This window comes from Larus michahellis, chromosome 15, assembly GCF_964199755.1.
Source record: "Larus michahellis chromosome 15, bLarMic1.1, whole genome shotgun sequence".
Classification (NCBI taxonomy): domain Eukaryota; kingdom Metazoa; phylum Chordata; class Aves; order Charadriiformes; family Laridae; genus Larus; species Larus michahellis.
Window position 1 is genome coordinate 7,422,834 of NC_133910.1, and position 15,897 is coordinate 7,438,730.

The window sequence follows — 15,897 nt, forward strand, 5'->3', positions numbered from 1 at the left end:
AGCAGCAAAGCATGAAAGACTGCTGTCTTTCTCAAGGCTTATTTAAAAATCCCCTTGATTTTATAAAGAAAAGTCTTTCTTTTAAATCATGCCACTCTGAAGGATTTGCAGCAGTGTAGGAAACTATTTATATTTTGTTTTGGGAAACAGATATATGAGAAAGGGCAAAGTCTTTTGTTCATTTGAGCTTTTCCTAGGAAGATCTTACATAATGAAGGAATGCAAGGTGTCAGTGAGGAACAAAGTAAAGGCAGTGGATGTCAAAGGACAACTTAAAAAAAAAAATGAGGGTCAACCCCCCCCAAAATAATTTTGCATCAAGATTCAGAAATCATACAAAAAGGGAGAAATAAGAAAAAAGAAAAACTCAATCCAAGAACAGAAACAAACAGCAGCAATCCAACAGAAGGTACAAAGAGGGAGAAGCAGCAAATGCCTCTCAGGAAACTGCGACAAAAGGAAAAAACAAAAGAGAACTATCCGGTGAGAGGCCCGGGGGCAACACAGGCAGAGACGGTCAGACTTACTTTGTCCTTGTCCTGGCAGGCCAGTTTGAGCATATGTGGAAAAAATTAAAACAAAAAGGGACAAAAAATAAAAGATGACTTTTAATTGGTCTCAGAATTTGGAGAAATTCCCATATAGCACTGAACAAGCAAAAGACCAATCCCACTAAAAATACGTAAATACCTAGATTACCCTGGCAGAGGAAGAAGTGAATTGTTCAGCTAAACTGAAAATCAAAATGGGACACTCTGCAAAGGAAATGATATTGTTTGCAACAAAGGGCGATTTACTTACCTACAATGGCTACTTGTTATTAGTTACATAGGGTTTTGAGACAGTCAAACTAGCAATCAGTGTTCCTATGTGAAACCACTCCATTTGCACACCAATAGGTGGCACATGTCATTTTTGAGCATGTGTTTAAGAGGCTCAGCCTGGTCTAAAGCCAATCTGAAGTCATGACACTGTTAAGGTCCGGTCCCTAATCCTCTTTTTTTAATATCACATCAGTTTGTCAGGAAATGCTTTAAGGCAAAAAACACAATCTTCAAGTGTAACAGGAAAGATGAATGCAAGTCTATTAGAAGCAACAAATACAAACAGATAAGCAATTATCACTTTTCTAATGGAAAAACTATTTATAGCAGCTTCCTCTCACAGAGGAACAGGAAGGCTTTGAACAGGAACATATACCACAATTCTCTAGAACGCGCTTTTAAAGCGGAGCATAATGCTGACAGGGAATGTTGTGGGACAAGGCTAAGGGAAGAGATAAGAGGTCTTTCTAAAGTAGCGTATTAAGGTATCTACCAAGCAAAAGAAAAATTCAAAGAACATTCCTTCCTAATTGGATGGGGGAAGGAATGGGAGAACAACTACTAATAAGCTAGGAAGCTCCTAACAAGTAGTCAGGTAGTTAAATGTCCTCCTTATATTGGGAATTTAATGCCCACAAAACAAGAGACCTAGAAGGTTTTTCAAGGCAATCTTTGCCTACTTTATCTGCCCTTTGAAGCTGACAGCTACTCTATATACCAACCTTCCTTAAAGGAAGCACCAGAACATACCAAAAACTTAAATTTTTGTTCCAAAATATCTGCAGCTCAGGAAAGAGACAAAACCTTCACAGGCTTTTTTAACATATAAGGATGCAGCTATCCTTCTTATGATACATGTTGTGTTCCTTCGCATCCCATTTTTATCACTGTAGCTTACCCCAACACGCTCTGGGTAGACTCCTGCACGAAGGAAGGAAGCCTTCCAGCTATCCACCTCCTCCTGGGTCTCACAGGCCAGCTCCAGCTGCCGGTAGTCCTTGTAAACATTCCTGAGAGGAAGACAAACATTTTATTCTTCTCTATTGCAAATCAGGCATTTGCCCATATTTGACAGATTTCAATGACCAGAGAATCTTCCTGTCACTTTAAGGCAGAGACACTTAGTCCCCTGCAGTCCCTCATGATGACCCCGCAGAAGGGAAAGGAAATGAATTTTTTTTATGAGCAAGTTTAATTACCCCAAGTCAATTGCATGTTTCAATAGGGCCTGAAAGAGATTCCCTTTTCAATTCTGCTCACTGCTGGACTCCTCCAGCCAGCCTGGGTCCCCTATCTCCTGTAGCTTTCCCTATTCACTCACTAAGAACATTGATTACAAATATATACTCCAGCCACAGCCAGAGTCAGGTAACCACATCAAATAGCTGAAGACTAAGGTCACGCTGCAGGCCATGCGCTGGTGAAGAAAGTGGCACGCATCTGTAAGACCAGAAGGAATGAAGTAAGACTTCTTTTTAAAGTCCCCCATCTCCTCCAAAAATGGCTATCCTTAAAGGATACACAAATCTTTACTGGACAGCTACCCCAATGCACTTATCTCTACTCCGTCCTACCTAATATTACATAAATCCTGTCCCAAGCTTCAACAGCTTGGCATGTTGAGATGTGAGCATACCTCTGTTCAGTGTTGAAGAGAGCAAAGATGTGCTTGCTGGACATGAACCCCTTCTCAACATCTCGCAGCTTCAGGTTATCCACTGGTAACATATACTTCTTCTCCTTCTCCTGAAAAGGGGATCAGTAACAAGTCACTCACTGCTCCAACAAAGCCTCTACTCCACCAGCAGGAGGGAGTCTATCAGCAATACAGCCCCACATCACCATCAAGGCACTCTCAACCCAGGTCCTCTGGTCTCTTAAGTCTATGAGAAGAGGGGACCTCTAGAAACAAGAGTTTGTTATTCCCAACTGCTTTTGTGATGTGGCTCAACAACCCTGCCCCATTAACTCCTCCAGGAGCAGGTGGCAGCATGGCGCTGTCCCAATTCCCCAGGTTGTGATCAACATGAAAGTCTTCTCTTCCCAGCAAGGGGTCAATCAGCACCAAGACCCTCACCAGCCACTTGACGCCCAGTGCTGGTCCGCCTGGGAAAGGGTCCTCATACCACTGCTCACAGGACAGCATTAGCGGAAGGAAACACTGCTGCTGATCAGAGAGGGGGCAAGTAGCCCTCACAGCCCCACAGTCACCACCTCAGTGTTTTAATCACTACAAGCCTATATTCACATTCAAGAAGAGCCAGACATGATAGAGAAGCTGGTTTGACACAGAAATTAGGGATTATATCAACTTAAATTCACCTCTTCAGAAAAGCGGACTTTTTCACTTCATCCTATCACTGTCCTACACTCTATTGGTTACTGCGAACTCTTAAAGTGTTAATCAAGCAATAATAAATATGCATCAGAAGATCAAAGAGCAGGTCTGGCTACAATAATACAGGTCACTATAAGGTTAACTGAAGGCCTCGTGTTGAGAAAAAAAATAATCAAGTAACTATGCTCATTAATGAAAGTCTCATCTCTGAATGAGTATAGAAGTTCAAACAACATGGGCAGCTTACTGCTTGGTGAACGTGAAAAACCAGAGTCTGAAATTTCAGTGGTCAATTGACCAGGCTCAGAATGCTTGAAGGGACCTGTTTTTTCAGAGTGACTGCACCCACAACCCTCCAGTCTGGTTCTTATGAGGCATCTCCAGCTAAACAAAGAACAAGGCACCCAAATACCAACCTCAACATTTCTGACCCTAGGTACCATCTTTTAACAAACAAACTTGATCTTAATTTTTACATTTATGTTCAGAAACTGACTCAGAAATCATTTTCCCTGCTTAATCTCAAATCTGGATCTACAGCAAAAAAAGAAGCAAGTTTGGTTTAAGGTCCCCATTTGGAACATCCTGTTCCAGCTGGGTATTATACCCCAACATAACAAGAGAGGGAGCCATCATACTGGTCTCCAGAAGGCAGAATGCAGCTATCCAAGACTGAAATAGAAACAAGAGCATACTTTTGTATGGAAGCACGCATGTGTGACTATCCCCTTGTGAGCATCTTGTGTGTTTGTGGACCTTTCTTGGCTGGAAACAACAAAACAAAGAAGGAAAACAAAGAAGGTCAGTGAGCAGAGATCCTGAAGAGTTAGAAAAGACGGGCAGGGAAGAGCAGCAGATAAGGATGGGTGTTTGAGCTCAGCAGCTTTGTCAGAGGATGGCAAATCCAGCCTAACATCGTCTTCAGTTTCAGTTAGACTGACTTGAGTTTGCTAAGGATACCAGACACTACACAGTTCAGATATAACCCAAAGATCAAACTATACAGTCCATTACAAAATTTATGCAACAAGATTATCTTGGAAGCTGGCATCTAGAAAATAGAAGAGATCAGTTGGGCAGCTGCCAAACTGTCCATTCTCTCTTGAAGATACCAGGCTATGAAAGCAGAAAAGCTCTTCCAAGCAAATTTTCCTGGATTTTTTTAAAATATTGTTATCAGCCTAGATTAGAGCTGGGCAAACGTTTTTGTGATGGGACATCTGTCAGCCAGGTGCTGGTCTCAAAACTATACAGACCATTTCAGGTTCTGTAGGTCACAAATCGCTTCCAGCTTTCTGTTACTTTGGGTTATTATGATGTTGGTTTAGGTTGCACTAGTGACCTAGAAGCGAAGTACACCAACTGCTAAGTCCCTGTGCAAGACAGACCATCCCCACTGCAGTCTCACTTCACTGGAACTCCCTGCATCCACCCCACAGAGTCTCTGGGCTAGTAAAAAAAAAAAAAAAAAAAAAAACAAAAACCACCAAACACAAACTCTTGTTAAAGCTGTCTGAGAAAAATCATTCTGCGTTAGAACAACATAATTCCATAGAAATTTAGCAATGGAGTCATTCTTCAGGAAAAAAGTCAAAAGGTAAGGGAATCCCGTGTCCCAGATATGGAAATACATGCTCTTTGCCAGAGTTTCAACTTTCACCCCTTCCAAGTTCTTGCATAAATGCTTCTGTGTGATCAAGACACCAATATCTCTGCATGCTAATTTTCTCATACACCAGAGGAAAGACGCATATATTTGTCTGCCAGCATAAAATAGCAGTCCTCTGACTCTGAGGCAGCAAGAGCAATCAAGCAGACGACACTGGCGCAAGGCAAGAAACCCCCAACCCACACATTGCGGGGCAACGCACACTGCAACAAGCCCCCGCTGCCCCCCATCTCCCCACACCTCCCCCTCCCCGTCCCCCACTTCAGTCTTTCCAGCTTCTCAGTTTTCAACCCAGCCTGTTTTATATCAACACTCTGACTTCATTTCCTGAATGTAGAGACAGGAAAGTGTGGAACGAGCTGCCAAGGGCTGAGCCTCTCAAAACTTTGGCTGAGCCCTCCACCCATATGTTAGCAATCTGGCAGTATGTGCTATGGCTGAATAGCATCCTGGCCAAGGGGGGAAAAGGGCTTCTCTCTCTTGCTTTCCAGACTTGGCGGGGGGGGGAGGTAGGGGAGAGAAAAAGAGAAGGAAGGGCCAGCACGCATTGAAATGGGAAAGTAGTTTGTGAAATACTATATTCAAATCCCTCAGTATGATCCCAAGAGGCTTGTTGCTCCTATCTCCTCTCGTCTATAAGAAAAAAAAAAAAGTCAGGCAAAACTCTCTCTCAGCAGTAGAGTATGTGTTATGTAAAATGTGCATATTGGCTGCGAGTTAATCTATAGAGCCATGAGGCCAAGGAGAGGTAGTGAAGCATCAGAAGCACTCAGACTGGACACACAAAACGGAACATGGATGCTCGGTGTTAGCTAGGGAATGTCATAGGCATGGGGCTAGCTACCCCTGACCAGGGCTGCTGCTCCCAACGGGACTCACACCGCCTGCATGGAGAACCGCAGAAGGAGATGACTGCAAGCTACTCGTGCAGGCAGGATAAGTGCCAGAGGATTAGTCCCCCACCCCCAGCATAGTGCAGATACAGCCATATGGCTCTGTACTTTGCATCTACCAAAGAAAGAAAATACACATGGCCAGGAAGGAGACCAGGATCCATTAGCCATTCCAATTGTGGGGTGTGAAGCACAATAGCTGGAGGAAAAGAAGAAAAAAAAAAAAGAAGAAAGGGATGCTGCAGTTGCAGCCTGACATTGAAACATCCTTACTGTGGCTAAATTCTAGAGATTGGTTTTGGCCAGACACAGCAATAGTTTGCACTATCATCTGAATTATTTGTTCCTATCCTGTAGGTAATAACCTAAAAAGAAGTTCACAAAGTCAGCAGGCAGCAAGCCAGTCTGACTCAAAGCACTTCCTCCATTCAACTGGACTGCCTCAACAGCAAGTTGAATTTTCCTACTCTTGGATGCACGTGAAATGAAGCTGACAGATGCATGTGTGGGCTCCCCTAAGGATGGAAATTGGCACTCGCAGTACAGGAAAGTAATTGGCAGAATTATTAGCTCTCAGTTTGCATTTGGAGCACAAATAAACTAATTAAAGGTTTCCCTGTAGCTGTTATGACAAACACCTCCTTTTGCACAGAGACAAAGGTCTGTGGATATGGGAGAAAGACCATTGCCTTTGTTTTAATTAGTAGCTGTGTGAAATTCAGAGAAATTCATCTTGCTTAAGCCTCTTAATCTGCTTTCCTTCTTGTAAGATGTAAAGTGCTGTGGGTAAACAAACCTGCCCCAGAGATGACTGGAGTTTCTGTCAAATCATTTGTGTTAAACACGTGCATGGCATTTTGGGAACTCCTGCAATAAAACTCTACTCAATTGGAGGATATTAACATCATAATTGATAATAAACACACTTCATGAATACATGCACACTACAAGATTTTTAGGAAGAAGTCTCAGAAAAAAAACAGTCTGGAGTATTTGAAAGCAAGTCAGCTGAGCATTTTAAGTTGAACCACCCCCCCCAAGACGTTACCAAATGCTTTCTACTCCTTGTCTTTGCAAAGAAAACACACATTAGAAGAGCTGAATTTCTGAGCTGTGATTGTTCCAGGAAGCCCTAGTCAGCCCACAACATACGTACATCTCAAGACCATCTTTCCAAAGCACAGGCCACCTGTAAAACAACTTTTACTCTCAGAGCATAATTTACTGGACACTGCGATCACTGCTCCAAGCTGCAAAGCAGCTGTAATGGCTTGTTTACATCAGAAAGCTGCACTGGTTTAACTTAAACAACACATCCTAAGATTTTAAGCTGATTTAGTTCAAAAGCTCTGTAGACACTAGGCTGGACTCATGTGATTAATCACAGCCATTACTGTTGGCTTAGTAAGCACAGCAATTGTAATCAACTCACCTGCACGAAAGTAAAGATTTTTATTTACATCAGCTGAAATAACGCGCAGATATAAACATGCAGCTAAGTGCAACCCTAGGAAGCCATCAGAGGATATGTAAGAAAGCACAGGCAAACTGAGTAGCTTAAGAGAGGCTACAGTGCCCAAAACTCTACTGTTGTGACCTCTCTAGGGTCACAGCAATGCCCACCAGCCTTTACAAAGGACAAGCACGCATTTCTTCCCACACCTGTCCCTGTGCCAGGGCAGGGATGAAACATCCACGAGTATGTGACTTGCTTTCATGATGCAAAGCACAACACACATGCAAAGTGCTGCACACCTCTGGGAAAAGGGGAGGGTTGGTTACCCCTCCTCAGTGCATGGTTAGAGCAAAGTGGGAGTTCTGGGTGTTTGTATTTTTGGCCACAAATCTTAATCATCCACCAGGATGCACACAAGAGAAAGGGATCCTGGAAGGGAGACGTGCGGCATACATAAAGCCCTCTTTATCCCTGCAGCACCAGGAGAGAGAGGGAGCAAACCGCAGGGGCTAGGGCTAACATCTGGAATCGTTATATGGGAGCCAAGCGCCACAGAAAGTGACAGCATTCCTCAAGTTTCCATGCGGGGTAGGGAACCTTCCTTTCCCCCCGCAACCCCATCCGTCAGCCGGCTCGCTTCCTGCCAACCTCCGGCCTTCCCAGCAGCCAGCAAGCTCCTCCCTCGAGTCTAGTTAGCTTTCCACTGCCACGTCAATTGAGGCAGAAGGACAGAAGGGAAGCAAGAAGGGAGGGAGCAAAAACCAGAAGAGGGAGGGAGGCTCAGCAATGCCAGACATAGTGGGGGGAGAAAAAGAGGGGATGCGGACTGCTCCTGCAGGAGCCAGAGGTGAGCTGCAAAGGCAGCTGGCCAAGGTGGGTCAAAGGACCTGTTTGAGGACTTGGAAGCAGAGGCTGGTTCTGTTTGAGCTTTGCTGCGGACCCCAGGCAAAGGGCTGATCTACAGGACAGAACTGGGAAGAAGGAGATGAGGGTGCATGGGGCCTGCGAATCCTCCCACACAGCTCCACATGGAAGAAGAGGAGTTGGATGAAGCAACAAGTTCTGCACACCTGGGTAACAGCCAAAACTTCACAGCATTTCCTCCCCAAACAGCAGTAATTGATTTATTTTTTTTCCTTTCTTTCTAAAAAGGTGCAGCATACCCCAGGTGGAAACCAGGTACCAGCCTGATACCAGCACTGTAAGAGGAAAGAGCTTGGAAGCTTGCTCCAAATTGAAAACACGCAGAGAGCAACGTTTCTTCCCAGCTGCCAGAAGATGTTTCTTCAATCAGGACTCGGACTTTCTTTCACCCCATCTCTGCCCCCAAAAACCTTATCCCAAAAGCAGGAAGGGGAAAGGACTAATGAGCAGCTGATAGCCGGAGAGCAGATCACAGAGGCTCCACTCCGTCTGCCCAGTGTTCAGACTACCTGTTCAGGACTACGAGATTGTACAGTAGTCTGCACATTGGTTAGGCTGTGCTGGGATACACCACACACTGCCAGTGCTGCACGGGGACGGCAACACCTGCACGGCAGAGGGACATGCTTGGAGAGGGTGGGCTGCGGGCATAGCTGCATGCAAAGTTCACTCATCCCTCAGCCTGTGAGGATATAACCCTTCAAAGCCATGCTTGATGATGACTTTTACCTGCCTGTTCACCAACCTACTCACAACCCCCTTATTCCTCCTCCATCTCTTTCATCCCCTTCTTATTTCTTTCAGCTTCATGCACTTATTCCAGGGGTAGCTGTGTTCAGGGTGGCTTGTTTCACATGCTAAACTTTGCCATAAAATGCAGAGACAGACACATGGGCCTGGTGGAGTTACAACTGCACTATGCTTTGCTACCTGAGAAGGCAAGATCAAGCAGAGAAAGGTGGCTGGAGAAAGGGGATTTCACATCGTAAAGAATGCTGGTCATTAATATAAAGAAAAACCTACAAAGGATTGAAAGTTGCAGGTTTGGATGCTCTGGAAGTTGTGTTTGCTTAGATGTTTGTCTGAAAAAGAAAGAAGAGAAACAGTGAATGACAGCATAAATGAGGGCTGATTGAGAATGAGTAAGATATTATCCATGAGAAAACACGTACTTGTGAAAAAAGATGAGTGAGTGAATGAATGAAAGTGCTCCACAGAGGATGTAAAGAGACAGAACATGTTCCAGAGTGCACCTGAGAGCAGTGTGAAAGCAGGAGAGGAAGAACCTCAGAGCAGACCTGCTCCTATGGTCTTTAAACAAGCTGGATGCAAAAACCTGGCAGCAGCTGGACCCATCACAGCAAGTTTCTGATGACTTGCGGGCATCAGAGCAAAGCCAAGGATTTCTCCCAGCTGTGCCTCAAGGACACGGACTGTTGGGAGGGGGACAGACAGGGAGGAGTGTATGTGTGTGTAGTGGGGAAACAATCTCAGTATTGATCAATGTATGTATTTTTAAACTAGAATTGGGTACAAGACATTGACACTTTCAGAATAAGCAGCTATCTAGTGACTGTCAATAAGGTCAAATCTTTCCCAGGACAGGGGAGAGTACCTTTGTACTTTGAGCAAAAGAGAAGGCATGAAAACAGAGAAAGAGCCCAAGCACAACTGACGCAGCAGGAATCAACATGATGCATAAAGAATATGAAGCGTTCCCCAACACACCTGGAAGTACCTAAAACTCTATGCCCACCCCTCCTGTACATACACAGAACTCAAACACACTGACATTGCAGCATGCAGCACAAATGCTTTCACACAAGCAAATAAGACCATATTCTTCTCATGTAGTCACCTGCTCTTACAAGCCCCAGATTTCTAGTACACAATTTACCTGAGTAAGGACAGAAGGTCCCATCTGTATTGTACAGTCACACAGATTCCCAAAGGAAACAGCAGATATATCCAGCCAGCCAGCTGTGTGAACACTCCAGCACACAGTGGCACACAGTCACAGCACTCCAACAGAAACTGTCACCCTTACAGAGCAGAGAGCACCGGGGCCATCTCCACCAGGCAGTGAGCTTTACTGATGGGAAGCACTGAGCACAGTGCTCATTGCATCTTGCCTACAAGGTGCCCATCACCAGCAGCTCTAGCTCAGCTCACAGACCCTCTTTTCCAGCAGGTGGGAAAGCCCTGCAGAGACATGGGCACTCTGCATTTCATAAGGGATTCAGGCAGAAGGACTATTCAGATTAAGTTCCTTTATTGTGTCCACTACGTTGCTTGCCGAGCAGTTAGCCAGCGTGCTGTGCTGCTGCTCCAGCCCTGGGGACACTGCAGCCTCCCTGAGCAAGAAAGTCCCACTCTATATTGCTAGCAGCCAGAGCAGGCTCCTCCCCACCTCTCCCTCCCACCACTGGCCTACAGCATAATCCCACAGGGTTGAGGAGGTGCAGGTACCTCAGGAGGGTCCTCCAGGTCTTGGGAGGCCAACTGTCTGTGGGGCCACTCTCCATGGGGCCAGTGTTTGCCTCATTGAAAGGAGACAGGAAGAAAAACAGAGAGCCCAAGGAGCACACACACATACTCTTGGCAGCAAGGCAGAATGGGGAGCCAACTTTCCACCCTCGCCTGGCCTGCTCTTTCCTTCCCCTCCCATTCCCCAGCACACTCCTTCAGGCCCCTCCAGAGCATCAACAGCCATATATCCCTGCTAACATGTAATGCTGGGCCCTTTAAGACATTAAGTTTCAGTTCCTTTCTTCAGAGGCAGAGGAAAAACAAGCCAGCATTGCGGAAAGACTGGTATTTCACTAATGGGGTCCAGATGTCTTAATTCCCCACTCTGGGTCCTGGCTTGCAAGACAGGGCAGGGAGCAGCAGTGCCCCGACTCCCCCCGACTCCAGAGGTGCTAGCCTAGTCTGCACCCTGACCCCACTGCACACCTTTTCACCCTGCTCCTTCCCCCATCATTACCCACAGCTCCGCCACCAGCACTTTCTACCCACACAAGAAGGATTCAGCTCCTTCTGGACGGCATCCAGAGGACAGGGGAACTGGGACAAGAGAGCCCACAGAAGTGCAGGGTGGGGCAGACAAAGCCTCCCCCTTCCTCCCAGAGTTTCAGTGAAGAAAGATCGTGGTATACCGCCTTTAAAAACACAGGAGAGCATTTCAGGAGCTGTAGAAGACAAGTCCTCCTGAATTTGTGGAGAAGGAGAGCGGAGACAGACATGCAAAGATAACTGTCTAACAGAGAACCATGCACTGCAGACAGCTCTTCAGGATGGAGCCGGCTCCAGGCAGGACAGGTTTGGGATGGGAATCCCCATGCTCAAGGCTCTCTGGCTGCCCCTCAAATGCACCAACTTTTAGCCTGACTCAGCTATGCAGTCCAGATGGAAGTTGCTGCCTTTCTCCCTCACAACAGCCAGAGATCAAGGAGCTGAGCTTGGGAAGGAAGCAAATAAAACCATGCTTCCCTTTCCCCCCTGCTCCCACTCAGTTGAAGACAAAGGCTCCTTTCTCAGTGGCAGCTCAGACCTCATCAGCACTGGTTCTCCTGTGTTTAAGGGACCAAGGCTGGCAGGGAGCTGTTTTCATTAGGCAGCTCTACCTCTTGCTATGCAGAGGGGAAATGGTGCAGACCTCCAGTTGCTATTGTCCTGTTGTGTCCCCCCATCCCCCCCCCAACGCTGCCCTCCCTCAGGAGGGAAGGGAGGTCCAATCCCCATCCCAGGCAACTGGAATCTATCAACAGTTTACACATCCCCACTGCAGCCCTCCCTCCCACTCCCCAGGGGAAGAACAGGGAATTCCGATCATCTCTGTAGTACAGATGCAGCAGCTGGCTTTGATTAAACTACTTGATGTTTATAACCACTCAACCTGCATATGCAACCTAGAGGAAAGTGAAGCCTCCCCCAGCAACTCTGAATACAAAGGTCAGCAGTCATGTAGCAGAGACACACTGATTTAGCAAAAGACATTTCAATGCCTGGTTCTTTAATTAGGAATTTGCTGCCTGCTCATCCATAGCAGCACAGCAGCAGTCTCCATGCAGAAAGTGACATTTAGAGTCTGATTCATCACTGTATTTGTCATCATTTCCACCTGCCGAGAATGAAACAGGCCCACTGATACAAACTAGACAAGTAGCCAGGCCTAGGCTGCAGCTACTGTGTGCCTCAAAACACCTGAGGGACACAAACTATAGCAAGGGGCAGAGCAGTTTCCTTATTTGCAATCAGAAACCCCAATCAACTTAGAATGCGTGACTATATCATACCAAGCATTTTTCATCCCACAGCACGTTGAGCAGGGCTAACTCTTTCGATTATGTCCTTACCAAAATCATCCAGCTATTCTTTCTCTTTTCAAAGTAATCAGAAAAGACAATTATTTACCTTTGTCTTGCACAGGAAGCAACACACTGTTGACAATGATAATTTCAGCTGGGACAATTCTGTCCACTTATATCATTTCCCACTGAAGCAGAAAGACATCACAGCACAATGCCAGCATTCCTAATATTCAAGATTTTCAAGCAACTTTACAGAGTAGGTCTATGTTCCTATCAGGGATAGGAACACACTGTACTTTTCATCAGCAGTACTCTAGCCATTCACAATTCAAACAATTTTACAAATAATGTGTTAACTGGCACAGTTAGTATAGAAACATTAAAAAAAGACATTCCTGCATTGCAGGTTTAACAACTGAATCTTGGGGGGGTTAAGTAATTTAAACCAAGTCAGAAGGAGCCAGCACCTGAGCTGCAGCTTCAGGTCCCCACCTCCTCTTGCTACACTCAAAGGAGAAAGCTTTTTTTCTTGCGACCAGGAGAGATGGATGAAAACCTCTGCCATACTCCTTCAGGAAACTCATCATGGCTGCCCCACAAATACCAAAAAGTCCAAATCTTGGAACTAACCCATCACGCCTTTGATCACAGCTGCCACAGCAAGACAAATAAAGGTTAAATTCACTCCAACTGTCTGTCAACTTTCTGCTGAGACATGGCTTCAAGCACAGATATTACTCCTTGTGCATCAAAAAAGCCACGTTCACATCAACTCAGAAATGCTCAGCAGTGCTGAGACCACAGGGAACCTGGCCCAAGGATAGTTTCAGCTTCTGTCACAAGCTGCAGACAGTAGTCAGATGATACATCTGTAACACCCAGTGAACTAAAAGCCTTATTCTTATCAGATGCCCGAGACTTAAGTCACAGAGTTGAGCTACTCACCTCATCATCCTTGTACCAGGAGAGGTTCTCCGCTGTCAGGACAAACCAATACTCCTTGGAGCCACCCTTCATGATCCCAATGTTATTGATGGTGAGCCAGCCCTTTCGGATGACCTAAGGGGGTGGAAGCAGCGAGCATTAACAAGGGTCCTAAAATCCAGCCCTTAGGTGACAGAGGAAAGATCAGAGGGTACCCCTACAAAGAGTAGTATGGAAAGACAAGGAACACTGTGCTCTCTGCTGCTGCCAGAAGAGCCCCCCACTCAACTGGCCAGTGAAGGTCTTTGCCTTGAAAAGGGGCCAGGAATAGCATAAAAAGGATGCAGGAAGAAACCTGGCAGTGCTGTGCATTATACCCTCTGCCAAGAGGAAAAAGATGCAGGAAGAACTGCATCAAGGGTGCCTTGGACACTGGCACAACCTACAAGCACCAAATCACATCAACACACTGAGAAAAGGCCATGCCTAGAGAAAACCAGGACACCAGCACACCTTTCGGCACACCACGTGTGGAGTGCTTCCCCCAGCTCAGGGGTGGGGGGAACCAGTTCAAGAAGAAAAGATGGGCAAGCAACCCAGAAAGAGTTGAGTTTAGTAAAAAGGAGACACTAGGTATAACAGAACAAAATGGTGCATCTGGAATTAGTACCATGGACTTCAGCATACCCAGGTATTTGAGCTGTCATATTAATTTAGGACAAAATAAGTTCTTTTAAGTTTAGTCTGTAAAGCCAGGCTGTTGCTCTCTAGAGAACTCCAATTCACCAAGCGCTGGTTTAGAGCTTCACACAGGCAGTAATCAAATGCAAGTATGTGTCAGCTTAAATGCATTAGCTTATATATGTATTACTACAATGTTAACACCCGAAAACATCTGCATGCATTGTGTGTGTACCTTGTTGTCTGGATGTGCTTGTTGAAAACGACCTGGCATTGAAAAACCCATGTGACTGCACTGCATATTAGCAGTTGCACTGTGTGAGCAGCCTACCATAGAAGTACACAATCCTTTTAATCGTTAGTTTATCCTACAAAGGTAAATGCAGGAGCACAGGGTCTTCATCTCATGCCTACTGTTAAGCTCGAGAGAGTCCTATTCTCTCTGCGGGCAGGAGGGGGCAGCGAAACAGAACCACACATCCTTGGATTACTGCTTTTTATCTCCACCCACTCACAAGATCTACCAGCAGTTCTGAATTTTTCCTCAACATACTACCTTTTCACCTCATTTCTGCTTCACCTATGTCTAGTGCCAGCTGTCCTCCTCTCCCCATTCAGCAGCAGAGGGAATAATTTGTCTATGCACTGTTCTTGCCTTCCCAGATGCAACATTAATGTTCATTAGCACACCCTGCTGAGGGGCCTTCTACTCACCAGGATCTCATCCTGCAAAGGGGAACCATAGCAACAGCAGCAGAGCAGAGAGCAGGAGAGGAGCAAAGAGAGGAGAGATTGTTACTAGGAAAGCTGGAGCAGGAGAAGAGAGGCTCAAAAATAAAATAAAATAAATTGGAAGCTGATACCAAAGTCTTTTAACCCAGGTGTTAATAAAAGCAACCCCCATCCCAAAATAAAGTCTGCTAATAGGAAAGCCAAAGCACTTTACAGGTAGATCCAGAGTTTGCCCTTTGCGCTCTTTTACACTCAGCTCTTCTGTAAGGTACACTGCAGAGGATGGGGTTCCCTACAGCTGCTCCGAGATCCCACGAAATGGATGGTTGACCAGCCCAACCTCCTGAACTTCATGCCTGCTAACAGTACTGAAGCAGTCTGCATGTTTATGTGCAGGGAAAGGTGGTCAAACATGTTATAAAGAGGATGGATGGCAGGAGGGAATGTCTTTAGAAAGACTAAGCAAAACCATTTGCTTCCATTCACTATGATTCTGCTTGTAAGGCTTTGTTTCCACAAGATCTTCTAAGCCTAGATAGCTTTGCCATGTCCCCAGCAAATCTAGGAGAAACTGTCATTAGCTCCTTTTTAATTGTACGTACGCTTCTTACAGTTCCTGAAGGAATAAGGGAACTCCTCCCCTCTACCACTGTCTTCCTCCCATGAGTGTGTTCTCATACATACCCACTGCAACCATGGCTATAATTGCCCTTTGTCTCCCTGTATGGAGGTTTAAGTATTTCCAGTGAAGTTTTCCAGAAGAGAGTCCATGAACTCTCTTGAAATCCCTTTCCAGAAAGTAGGTATCACTGATGGGAAAGACAACTAGAAAATACAATTCTGTACTGTAACAGTTGAGACATAGTGTTCTGTACCCTTCACCTCAGCAGAAGAGTTAGCACAGCCAGTGAAGGGGCTGAACAGCGGTTTACACATTAATAGGATTTCTACCAGAAGAGCAAGACCAGATCTTGATTATCAAGCATTCTTTTCCCTCTACAACACTTTCCCTCCATTGCTGCTACATGCTCAGTTCTTCCTGACTGCAGTTAGCGTAAAACACTATCCTCCAGGTATAAACAGTTTGGCAAGTAAAATAAACAACTTGGAGCACTGCTGCATCCAGCCCAGCACAGCACTTGT

General features: G+C 45.6%; 1 protein-coding gene across 28 annotated transcripts in view; it reads right to left on the reverse strand.

Moving 5' to 3' along the window:
* The window catches only part of DNM1 (dynamin 1), a 69,405-nt gene that overhangs the window by 11,574 nt on the left and 41,934 nt on the right, over positions 1–15,897 (reverse strand). For 17 of the 28 annotated variants that reach the window (XR_012590093.1, XR_012590097.1, XR_012590098.1 and 14 more), the window contains exons 14-18: positions 14,737–14,748; positions 13,363–13,476; positions 2,461–2,570; positions 1,723–1,834; positions 528–539 (exon numbers count right to left, since the gene is read on the reverse strand). Coding sequence is in view for 16 of the 28 variants with exons in the window: in XM_074609195.1 (XP_074465296.1) it covers positions 528–539; positions 1,723–1,834; positions 2,461–2,570; positions 13,363–13,476; positions 14,737–14,748 (360 nt within the window). In the remaining 12 variants the exon portion in view is untranslated. Of the gene's footprint in view, positions 1–527; positions 540–1,679; positions 1,835–2,460; positions 2,571–13,362; positions 13,477–14,736; positions 14,749–15,897 lie in introns of all 28 variants that reach the window. The other 11 variants (XR_012590100.1, XR_012590104.1, XR_012590103.1 and 8 more) reach the window with 5 other exon arrangements.